Genomic DNA, 12,113 nt, shown 5'->3' with positions numbered 1-12,113 from the left:
GCTAATTTGTCATTCCTAATTTCAAGTTGGAACCAGGGTTATTATAGTTAACTAAAACTATTAAAAACATTTCTGTTAATTGAAATAAAGCAGAAATAAAATAAAATACAAATACTAGTTGAAAAACTTAGAAACATTGTCTTGGCAATAAACTGAAATAAGTTTAAGTTAAAGCACTAATAAATGGAATTAAATAAAAAATTAAAACTAAAATAAATTAAACCTAAAAAAAAAAATGACAAAAGCACATAACGAAATGACTAAAAATTAACTTAAATAAAAATATAAAAACAAAAGGTAATTAAAACTGATGGAAACATTTGTATTTCTGCTGGTGACACTTAATGTGCTTCATATCTTCCTCTTCTCTTCCTCTGCGGTTTGGGGATGTTATGAGCTCTCTGTAAAACTAACAACGCTGTTGATGCTCCTCTGCCCGCTATTGTTTAGCTGGTTTTCTTTCAGGCCGCATTAAACCCTTTATATAGACAGTAAAAAGGTCCATTTGAATTTGACTTCAGAGTTGAGAGAGTCCTCCCTGCCCCCTGGCCTCAGATCCGCCAGAGAAAGAGAAGGTGTCTGATCAAGCCCTGGAGGGTTCAGCCCTTTTATGGGCTTGAAGGCTCTTAAAGTGGATCTTATTGGGGATGGCAATGGCCGAGACGAACTCTCTTCTCTCGCAGGTCCCCGTTTCAGCTCTGTTGTTTGAAGGTGAATGTCTGTGTTTTGGTGCTGGTCCTTCCTGGACTTCTTAACTGAGTGGGTTTGGGTGTAAACAGCTGTGGAGCAGATTGGGGCGGGTTGTGGGCTGAGCGGGTTCTGGGCAGCCCTTGGGGCTACGACGATCTTCTGGGTAGTCTGCTGCCAGGAAATAGTAGGCTGTGACTGATGTGGTCAGCTCTTTCTCACCAGCTGAATTTCGGGTGGGTGAGAGTGTTTGTGTGTGTAATGAGTGTTTTTGCGTATGTCTGCTGAGGGACAGGCAAGAAGCCTCTGGCTTTCATTTCTACTTCTTTTTCACCAAACGAACAAGAAAATTACAGCTTGTGTATATATCTGACTGATCGGCATGTAAGAACACAGTACAAATACTGTATATTCCTATGAGTTTGTAAGACTGCTCTCAAGAATGAATAATGCACCGGAGAGGGTAAGCATTGTGGGAAAGAGTGTGAACTGGGGGGTAAAAGAGGAACAGGAACGTCAGTCAGCTCCCAGTCAACGGCGTTAGTCATTGAGTCTCCGTCACAGGACATCCTTCCTTCACAGGATGAGAGCGAAGGGAAGACGCAGCAACATGTTCACTTTCCTCTTCAAACAAGACCTTACCTCTGGGGATTTGGGTCAAAACAGCCTTGCATCGTGTGTCTCAGTCATCCTTAAGAACTATAAGACCAGTGTGACGGGTTTGAGTTCTAAACTAATGTCATCAGAGAGATGAAAATGGTATTAAAATGTAGTACAAAACTATTCGTTTTGGATTCATCTAGAATTTAAAAAAGAAAAACAACAGATTTATTTTTATACAAGGATACTTAGGAAGTACATTCGTCTATTTTAATAGTAAAAAAGGGCAATGAAAAGGTTATTAAAGAAAGGAAATTTAAATTAATCTTAGATATTTAGGGTGGGTTAGGGTTAGGGTTAGGGTTAGGGTGCCCACAAACATAGTAATGCCAGTCATTTTTGTCTTTGTGAGGACATTTTTGGCCCCCATGAGGAAAACAGCTTATAAATCATATGATTTATTTAAAAGTGATGTTTTTTTGAAAATGTAAAAATGCAGTTTTTGCAAAAATACAGTTTTTCAAAAAGTTTTCTGTGATGGTTAAGGTTAGGGTAGAGAATATACAGTTTTTACAATATAAAAATCATGTCTATGGAAAGTCCCCATAAAACATGGAAACCCAACATCCTCAATTGTGAAAATGGCATAAAAATAAGTAAAAATGCAGAAAGTTTCCTGTTAGGGTGTAGGTTAGGGTTATATTATAATATTTATAACTAGCTTCACATAAAAACAATAGAATTTTATGCAATGTATCCATTTTGTTAAGTAAGTGTGTCTGTGTGTGTGTGTGTGTGTGTGTGTGTGTGTGTAGCAGTGGAGTAATTGTTAGATCATACACTCTGTGGGTGGAGTCAGTGACACTAAGGTGGGAGGAGACAGTGGGCGGGGCCAAAGTGCCTTCAACAAGTCAGACAAACATGCTCAGGCAGTCAGTCAATCTCAGGCACTTGCAGAAGAAGTCACAGTAGAAGTCACTTACCATCTGGACTAGCAGTGGGACGAGACAGGAGAACTGTGAGCTGCACCTGTCCCGTACACACACTCACACACTCAGGGGAGAGATCACACACAGCCTCTATGTGTGGCTGGGACCAGAGCGTCCTGGTAAGTGACATTTCTCTGAGCTGGGCTTCTGCCTTTATTTCTGTGTGAGGCGGGGAATGCGATTTACATTAGAACCAATTGCTTCTGTTATTCCATAAAAGAAATATTTAGTGCTTAATTAGTTGTTTAGAGGATGTTAATTATACGTGGTGTGATTGTTTGTTGTGAGCTAGAAAAACTTATTTGGGCTTTATAATGAATTTTTTGTTTGTTTGTGTTAGTTTTTTAGTTTATTTAGTTTTTTAGTTTTCTCGGCTATGACAGTGTAGGCATTTCTATTTATTTGAATTCATTTAAAACAATTCTTAGACATGCATCTTCGGTATTTAATGGCTGGAAGCATCTATAAATATAGATTTGTTTTGTTTTGATATAATGATTTCACCTAAAAGTAGTGTTTTAGATATAGTTTTATATTTTGTCTGTATATTTAGTATGCATACATCTGATTTCCATGTTTGTTAATGTTGAGTTTTTCAGTTTCACTATGAGTTTTGCTTCTACAGCTGTCCTACGTGCAAGAGTCTTTCTAACAAAACACATTTTCTCATCTTCTCTTGTATAATAAAAATAGTATAAAATGCTAGTGTAATAGAAAATGCTCAACTACAACATAAAATAACCAACTTTTTTAATTATAGAAATTGCTATCTGTTTTGGAACATGAAATTTTATTAATTCAGTGAACTTTATAATTTATAAAAAATTATGGAACTATTAACATTTGTAATTTATAGGAATGAAAAAAGTTTGAAACTAAATGAATGCACTTTTAATTATTTTAAGAGGTTTTTTTAAAAAAAACATTCTCAGAGCAGGTTAGTTTAGGTTGAACAAGTAACTATATATTTTGCATTAAATTTTGCCTTGAAGATTGATTGTATCACTTTGCGTCCCAATGGAAAAACGTTTCTCCTCTTTTGTTTCTATTTCTCTCTCACACACACACACATGGATTGATGGTTCCGTTGCTCTGCCACTCTGATTCCAAATTTAGCCACATTCAGATGTAGACGGGACTTCCTTCCTCTGTTTTCCTCCATTTGTGACTATTTTTTCACTCAGGGAAGAAAACAGGGAGAGGGGAAGAGGTATGAGGGATAGTTGATGGACAGAAATGAAGAGTAGGACACTAGAAGAGAGATTGTGATCAGTTCTGACCTCACGAACGGCTCAGGATCCCTGTTTACTTTAAGGAGCACTTTAGCTTCTCTGTGTGGAAAGACATTTCGGTAACACTTTACTATGATACTATAATGCATTATGAAGGAATTCATAATGTACATTATAATGCATTATATTCGTAAATATTTGTAACCAAAGTTAAAATGCATTATAATATTTGCACATTCCTTGTTACATCTGAAACTGGTTGTTTGTTGTGTGCTTTAATGTGTTATACTTTCTAAAGAAGTAACGTGAGCATTATAATATATAATTACTATATTATAAATATAATTACTGTGGTTACAATTATTCTTGAGATAACACAATGGTGCATAATTAATGCATTAAAATACTTTTATAATGCATAATATATAAAGGCTTTAAGTGACGTTTTTTAATGTTTTGTAAACAATCGAGATCTAATTTAGGCCAAAATTTAGATTTTTTTTTTTTTTTTGGTATAAAAGAATATTTGTGGATTACAAATGTTTCACAGAAAAGAGAGCATTCATGTAGTTTAACCTTTGCCCTTTACCTAGATAATGTTTAGTTCTCACAGTCAACACGTCTAACTCCTTTTCTTTTCTCAGGCTGCTTCTCATCACAGCTCGGCAATGTTGACTACTGAGGGAGCACCCTACACCGCTGACAATGAGGAGCTCAAGATGGACGTAGAGGATGTAGACATGACAAAATGGACGGAGGACGAGTTTGAGGAGAAATGCACGTACATCGTAAAGGACCACACCTGGGAGGGTCCTCTGGAGAACACAGGACTGACCCGGGCCGAGGCGTCCTTACCCCGGAACCTGGCCTTCAAACACCCAGCAGACTCCAAAGAGGTATGACACGGCATTACGCACGATGCACTCATGGCCTCGAGGCTTCCTTTCTGAAATGTGCCACAACATTCATCAGGTTACAACTGCAGTCCTGCGTACCATCTGCTTATAATTCCTGCCTGCGTGTATGAGTGTGCTAACAGTAAATCCACAAACCCGCCTCGGAGACGCTGTCACATTATCAAACTGCAAGAAGCTGGTTTAAGCAGAACTTTGGATGGTTGTGATTTCTGTTTAAACAGCATCTCCATTACGCCGCACCTACTGATCACACAACTGGTATTAATCTTCTTTATCTGCACTGTCAGCCCTTGTTTTGTTGAACAAAAAAAACCCTGTCTATGTCTGTGTGCTTAATAATTTCTAACTCACATTGTTACTCAGCTAACACAAACATCCATACATCAGAGCAGCACATGACAAGCTCCTCAAGCACCAGAGTGCAAAAGTTGAGAGGCGAGCTCTTTGCCATCTATCAAACCTGTTTTATCTGCGGCAGACAATCCACAAACACACTACTTTCCACCTTTCCAGCGCTAATGACGGCAGGCGCTTTGAATAGGATTAAGCTTCTCTTATTTTCAAAGTGTTTATAGATCAATAGGAACAGGGATATAGATTTTTTCATCAATAGCTCTGTCCGTCTTATCTCTTCCTGTGAGCACGTACTTATGAGCTGATAAAGAGTTCTTCAAGAAACACCTGAGGTTCAAACAGGAAGAGAGTGAGTGAAGTCATGTGCTCACAGGGGAAGATTATGATGATGAGAGAGAGTATTGATGGGGAGTGCTTGCAATCACTCTTTGTGGGAGTTTTGGAGAGGGATGAGTGTTTTGTTTCTAACTCCCGTCTTACCAGAAACTTCCGTGTGGCCCTCGATACGTTACCGCCCGGCTTTATTAATATAGTACTATCAAAGAAAGCACCTGCATGATTCGATATTGTGAAGAGAGGTTAAGCTTCAGTGCTCTCCTCAGGAGAAGTGTCTGTGCGGTTAATCAGAGGTGAAGCGGGACTCTCTCGGCCTTAGGACACAACCTTGATGACCTTTAGCTTCCTGTGGCTGTCAGGAGAGGTGACGGTTGAAGAGAGGCATGGCTCCGTGTCTTTCAAGTGCGCACATCTGGCTGACTGTCAATTAATTACCCTTCACACACACACACACACACACACACTCTGCCTTGCTAATTTAATGATGCTATATAGGAATGAATCAGAAAATGATTTGATCCTAAGTGAAACTAAGATACTGTGCTGTAAACGTCATCTACCTCTTTCTTAACCATCTGTTTTCCAACTTTGTTTTAACCAGGTTATTGGTGTAGTAAGCAGAGAATACATCCCCAAAGGCACACGCTTTGGCCCCCTTGTGGGAGAAAGTTACACTGCAGAAAATGTCCCCAAAGATGCGAACAGGAAGTACTTCTGGCGGGTGAGTTGTTTTGTTTCAGAATCTTTCAATAAAAGTAGGAGCGGGCAAGTAAAAAAAAAAAAAAATTTTTAAAAATACCAGGTCACTTCCTGTTCCACTGACTGACTTCCTGCGTGACATCATGGGCTAGATGGTTATGTAGAAGCAGTGAGTTAATATTCTCAGAGCGACCAGAAACTGCTGAGTAAAGATCTGCTGTTTTGGGAAGTGCATTGCTGCTGAATGACTGAGAGTGCAGCGGTTCGTTCCATGTAGTGTAATCTTTATTTGACTGTGCAGCTCTGTGAGCGTGTGGGACAGGAAGTGCTGAATGACTCTTCAGTTCTGCTGCTGTGTATATATATATATATATATATATATATATATATATTTCTTAAGAATATGTGAGCTTGACAGATCACCCATGTCATTGTAGTGTTTGATCTGTGAAGAAAATAAATCTGCATCACAGTTGTTGTTGTGCCACTATCATTAATACGACACATTTCCCTCACTCATCTGTGACTTGCAGCTGTCGTCTACAGCTGTCGTCACGGAGAAAGTGCAAAGTCAACCCGCTCTGGTTTTGTGTTGACTTGTTTTCTGTCACTTCCATATTGCTGCCAAATCGAAGATCCCCAAGCGGAACAACTCTGGTCTTTACCTACTAGAAACAGCGCTGATATCATTCTTTCCTGTGTTACTGTCAGTCCTTCAATATATGCTGCAAGACAGGTGATTACACAGTAACTGGTGAGAGTTTCAAGCGTAGAGAAAAGGAAGTACAGTGTTGACGTTTCAGAGGGAAACCTTGTTTGTGACGTCTGAAAGTGTTCCTGGAACTTGCAAGCTTAGTGTGAACTGCATAATGAGACAGGCGTCCCCCTAACAAACTTCAGACAAGACCTAAGAGCTGGATGGAGATACTCTGTGAATATTAGTGTGGGGGTGTTTGCTGACTCACTGTGCGACTTTATAAGAGCGAATCCCACTCATTTGGTCACACAGACATGAGCACCACCCTGGAGGACTAGAGAATTGAACATTTTAACATAGACAGTTATTCTGGTCTGGTCGTAATTTTCTTCTTTTTATTTTGTAGATATACTCAAATGGAGAGTTCCGTCATTTTGTGGACGGACTGGACGAAGAGAAGAGCAACTGGATGCGTTATGTGAATCCAGCTCATTCCCAGCAGGAACAGAACCTCGCTGCCTGCCAAAACGGCATGAGCATCTATTTCTACACCGTGAAGGCCATTCCTGCAGACCAGGAGCTACTGGTGTGGTACTGCCCTGAGTTTGCCCGTCGTCTCAACTACCCTGCCTCTGGAGAGATTATGATGCAAAAGCTCAGTAAGTTGACGCAAACAAATTCTCTCTATTTGTCATAGACCCGGTTCCTCGTTATCTCAGTTTAAGTCAAGGAAAACACTATAGTGAAGCATTGTGCAAACACACCAGCTTCTTCTCTTTCATCTCCGTTAAGATCGGAATTCTTTGAACTACTCTATTTCTCTGCTTTCTTCCCCAACAATGTTTTTCTTCAGACTAATTACAAAGAATAGGAGTGTAATGTTGCAGCCATCCTTGTTCTTTAAACATGAAAGTGCAGGCTAAGGTTTGTTTTGCCCAACATAATAAACCAGCAATAAAAGTCTCAAGCTAAAAGGACAAGACAGAAGGAAAGATTGATACGGAGGAAAGGGGGAGATTATAGGTAGGTGAACAGGCCAGTCAGTGTGACTCCTCTCCCCAGAGTCATGCGCATACCCTGGGGCCACTGGATGTAGCCGACCCCTTGAGCTCAACACACACACACATAGACAAGTCTGTAATTACACCTACTCACTCATGTCTGCTGCCCCTTTACCTGCAGCCTGAAGAAGGAATAATATCCCCTGCATCTCATAGCTGAACAGTAGCAGCCCTAAAGAAACCTGGAGTATGAGTCAGTCTAACAGAACGGGCTGATCTGACTGACACAGCCTCCCACATGAAACCTCTGATTTAGACGTTGACTTTCTATTTCACTGGCCCTGCCGGGTGTAAAACAGCCAACGTGTATCTTAAGTCCCTTCATTCCTTTGTCAACCTGCCTCAGGAGGTGTGGGAGGAACTTTTTCATTTGCTTGCCACTTTAAGAGTAAGGAGAAAAAAAGAAAAAAAACATCTCCATTGACTAGTTGAACTTCCTGGCGGCAGGGCTGTGCTGACAGATTGATATCTCTGTGATCGCCGGCTGTTTGTTTTTGGCAAGCTCTCTAGGGAGGAACAGAACTGGTGCTATCTGTGGAAGAAGAGAGGTGGGAGGGGAGAACTGATAACCTCTCGGTTTGTTTACACGTAGCTGCCGGGACAGAAGGATAGGGGAGTAGAGAGTACGGTACATCTTTTAAGGGACACTTATTATGCACACACTCATATTCACACTTGAATTCTACACAGTTAACCCTGTGAAAGTTCAGTGGACAGGAAGCAGGAAGTTATTTAATTGTTTACATCCTTTTAAAGTATTTAAGATGTATGGGAAAGTAATTTTCTAATTAGGTTTCCACCTTTCATCAAATGTGGGTGTGTGGAAGGGTCCGGATGGTTTATAATGGGTCTATTAAGCCCAAACTTGAGAAATATAAAAGTCCATGTATGTTTCGTTCACATTTGTGAATTCTGCTTTTAAGTTTGAGGTTGGGCAGAAATTTGGGAGCTCATTTAAGATCGATCACTAAATAAAATCCGGCCTCTGTAGACTCTAAAAGGGAGCGATCTAGGCATTTAGATCCCTATTAGCAGGACGCCATCAGTCCCCCCACACCCACTCAGTGAACCCCATTAGATAGTATCAGTGCATCCATCCCACCCTGACCGGGGTGGCTGTCAGGCCTCACATCCTGTCTGTAGACCCTAACACGAGACAATTTGTCAAACTGTCACACTAAGTGAACCACTGGGGTGCTTTGTTGAAGTTTGCTTTAAGAAGAGCTATGTGCTCTGAGACAATGGAACTGCTGTGCCCCTCAAAATAACAGTTACTGCAATTGGATGTACTTGTCTCTCCATCTTGTTGACAAGGAATCTGTGTAATGTCAGATCTGTGAACGTGTAAGAAAATTATTAACATATTGTTTTATTGTGTGTGAACAGAGCAGAGCCTGATTGAAGCCAAGCAGCAAGCGACTGAAGTCAAGCACCCAGTGAAAAGAGAGCACAGCGTTTCAGAGATTTTAAAAGACGTGCTGCAAGAACCCAGCAGACCACTTCCCACCCATCCCCGCTGCCCCAACAGCCCGGACCGACCTCTTTACCCCAGTGCTGTCTATCCACTCCGCCCTTCCCTAAACGAGGACTTTTTAAAGGGCACCACAGTATTTGGCCTCCCGACCCGCTCCCACAGACAGTGTTCAGCGACGCCCAGCCCTTCTGCACACAGCAGTCCCGAGAGGAGTCCAGAAAGCAGTCCTGCACCTGCATCCCTTGAACAAAGAGACAGCCTTCTCTCCTTCTCTCCAGCACTCTACAGTCGTGGCCTGACCCACTACCATGGCTACTCGCCAGCAGGCTCCATGCCGTTCTACCCTAACCCGCACTACTCACGCTACCTCATGCCCCACTACCCTGTTAGTAGTTTGAGTGGGCCACCTACTTTGGGGGGTATATTTCCACACATGTACCCCTTTTATAGCAGCCTGGTACCCCCTCACGTACCCTTCCCACCTGGCATGCTTCCATCCGAGAGCGGTCGGCAATTTCTGCTTCCACCTGACTCTCCGGCTCCCAGGGACATCCTGCTCCCAGCGGCCACCAGTGCCTTCTCTGCAGCCACTTCTCTGAAAGACAAACCGATCCTCGGGCACGGGCACCCCTACGCTCCAGCCGGTGGGTCTCCAACAGCCGGCTCCGCAGCCTCTACGGGACGTGTTCCTACCAAGCCTACCTCAGCGATTCTGAGTACCAGCCGCACGGAGGATGAGGCGATCAATCTCAGCAAGATGAAACGAGGTTCCGCAGGCTACAAAAGTCTTGATTATCCACTTAAGAAGCAGAACGGGAAGATCAAGTACGAGTGCAATGTTTGTACCAAGACTTTTGGTCAGCTTTCCAATCTTAAGGTAAGGCATCTCTGTGTGCTATGCATGTATTCAAAATACTCCTAGTAGTACCTAGCTTACCAATCTTTTTTTTTCTCAGGTGCACCTGCGTGTCCATAGTGGTGAACGACCCTTTAAGTGTCAGACCTGCAACAAAGGCTTCACCCAGCTGGCCCACCTACAGAAACACTATTTGGTCCACACAGGAGAGAAACCCCACGAGTGCCAGGTAAAATAAACATAGCAATTTCATTACATTTGTTTCAGTACAAGTTCTCTGCACAGATCCTAAAACTCTGCTTTGACCTCACAGGTGTGTCACAAGCGTTTCAGCAGCACTAGCAACTTGAAAACGCATTTGCGGCTGCACTCTGGTGAAAAGCCCTACCAGTGCAAGATCTGTCCAGCCAAGTTTACACAGTTTGTCCACCTCAAACTGCACAAACGGCTGCACACACGAGAGCGTCCACACCAGTGTCCGCACTGCCACCGCAACTACATTCACCTCAACAGTCTGCGGCTCCACCTCAAAGGCTACTGCTTAGCGGTCTCCCCTTCTCCCAGCTGCAGCCTGGACGAACTCAACCGCGTCAACGAGGAAATTGAACGCTTTGACATCAGCGATAACGCGGACAGGCTGGAAGAAATGGAGGGGTTTGATATAGAGGGCATGGTGGAGAAACAGATCTTTGGCCTGCTCTGGCAGGAGATGGATTTTAAGGCGTCTTATCACACAGGTAGCACTGGAGGAGACCGGCACCCCCCGCCACCTGCATTATCTGCGTATCGTCTGAACGATCATGGCAGCGAGTCCTCTGTCATCAAGGTTCATTGCAGCAGCCCTATCCAGCTCCTACCCATCAAGGTTAAAAAGGAGACAGAGGAGGCCATGGAAACCTAGCTGACGAGAGGCTTTGCCTAACTAGCCTCCTAGGCCAGGTTATGGACAGCCAGAAGTTATGCATAATTCTTCTCACAGAATCAGGCGATGGCCTTTACGTTCAGGGACTTCAATACTCAGGGCTAACAGACATTGATCCAGTTCATCAGCGGTCCAGTATGTCCAACACAAATGACAAAGACAATCATATTCTTTTGTTGTTATAATTATTAATATTATTTGCTCTTCTTGGTGTTTATTTTAGTTTGTTACGTAATCTATTTAATTTATTGTTCAACGCGTCATCCTTCACAACCAATACACGGAAACAATGTTTACAATGACTGGTTAATTCATTGTAATTTACTGTTTTATATATTTTCTTCTACTATCTTCTTTTGTGGATAGTAACTGTAAATAGTGTCCCAGTTGACTGTGATTTCATGTGTGACTGCAAAGAGCTTACCACATTCAGGTTGATTTTTAATGTGGGCTGAAGTTAGAGGTAGACCTTTTTGTTGAAGGCATTTTTTTTACTCTAGGAGAGGTCGGAGGTTACATATCTATGTGTACGTGTTTTACATGACATTTATTCTCTTAATGTTGAGCTCTACACAATATAATGAATTCAAAAGGGCATATTATACATTAACAACAACTGTTACCTCAAATGAGTGTGTGTGCGTGCGTGTGTGTGTGTGTGTGTGTGTGTGTGTGCGCGCGCTTGTATTGAGAGGCATATGTGATATTTGTTTTGCTACTTGAAGAGGAAACCAAATGTCCCAATGTGCAGGTCTGCATGTGGTCCAAAGAATAGCAGTCTGTCTAGCTGTCACACACAGGCTGTGAGATTGACACTGACCCTGCATTTTCTTACTTATGTGTGGCACATCACTGAAACCAAAAATGATAAAGAAATGAGAATGTGGAAACGATAACCAAAGTGAACTTTTCAGAGATGTGTGCAAATGCAGTGTGAGCTGCTGCAACTGTCTGTTCTGCAGGTCTGTGGTGACGTTTGTGGACACTCCACATCACCTTGGCCTTTGTATGCACTGGCTCTTTTTATTTCATCTTATGTTTGTACTTTTTCCTTTGTTTTTAATATGATTTCGTCCAGCGATGTTAGTAGGACAATACATCAGCAACATGTGCTGTGAGGTAGTAGTATCTCATACACGTTCTGTCCTAAAGTATGACCAAAGTCTACACCTCATCTTCAGCTTTAAATTAAAGAAAAAGACTGTCTTTGTTTACATACTGGTTTACGTAGCTATTTAAGTACAGCTTTGACAAAATGTAAATTATAATATAAATCTTCACTGATCTAA

The 12,113-nt window shown here is 41.9% G+C and overlaps 1 protein-coding gene across 1 annotated transcript; it reads left to right on the top strand.

Moving 5' to 3' along the window:
- Window positions 1-2,204: 2,204 nt before the first annotated feature.
- prdm1a (PR domain containing 1a, with ZNF domain) lies at window positions 2,205-12,113 on the top strand. Its single transcript, XM_048152804.1, has 7 exons — window positions 2,205-2,395; window positions 4,153-4,404; window positions 5,717-5,836; window positions 6,918-7,170; window positions 8,959-9,923; window positions 10,003-10,131; window positions 10,216-12,113. The coding sequence occupies exons 1-7, from the start codon at window positions 2,369-2,371 to the stop codon at window positions 10,801-10,803; spliced, it is 2,334 nt and encodes a 777-aa protein (XP_048008761.1). The 5' UTR covers window positions 2,205-2,368; the 3' UTR covers window positions 10,804-12,113.

Source organism: Megalobrama amblycephala, linkage group LG13, assembly GCF_018812025.1.
Source record: "Megalobrama amblycephala isolate DHTTF-2021 linkage group LG13, ASM1881202v1, whole genome shotgun sequence".
Classification (NCBI taxonomy): Eukaryota; Metazoa; Chordata; class Actinopteri; order Cypriniformes; family Xenocyprididae; genus Megalobrama; species Megalobrama amblycephala.
The sequence above is the reverse complement of the archived record's forward strand: the minus strand, read 5'-3'. Positions and strand labels throughout refer to the sequence as shown.

Bases quoted from the DNA above. Each gene is read 5' to 3' on its own strand.
- prdm1a (XM_048152804.1), top strand. From the start codon at position 2,369: ATGTGTGGCTGGGACCAGAGCGTCCTG. The intron at 5,837-6,917 runs GTGAGTTGTTTT...TTTATTTTGTAG, and splicing joins ACAGGAAGTACTTCTGGCGG to ATATACTCAAATGGAGAGTT. The intron at 10,132-10,215 runs GTAAAATAAACA...TTGACCTCACAG, and splicing joins AGAAACCCCACGAGTGCCAG to GTGTGTCACAAGCGTTTCAG.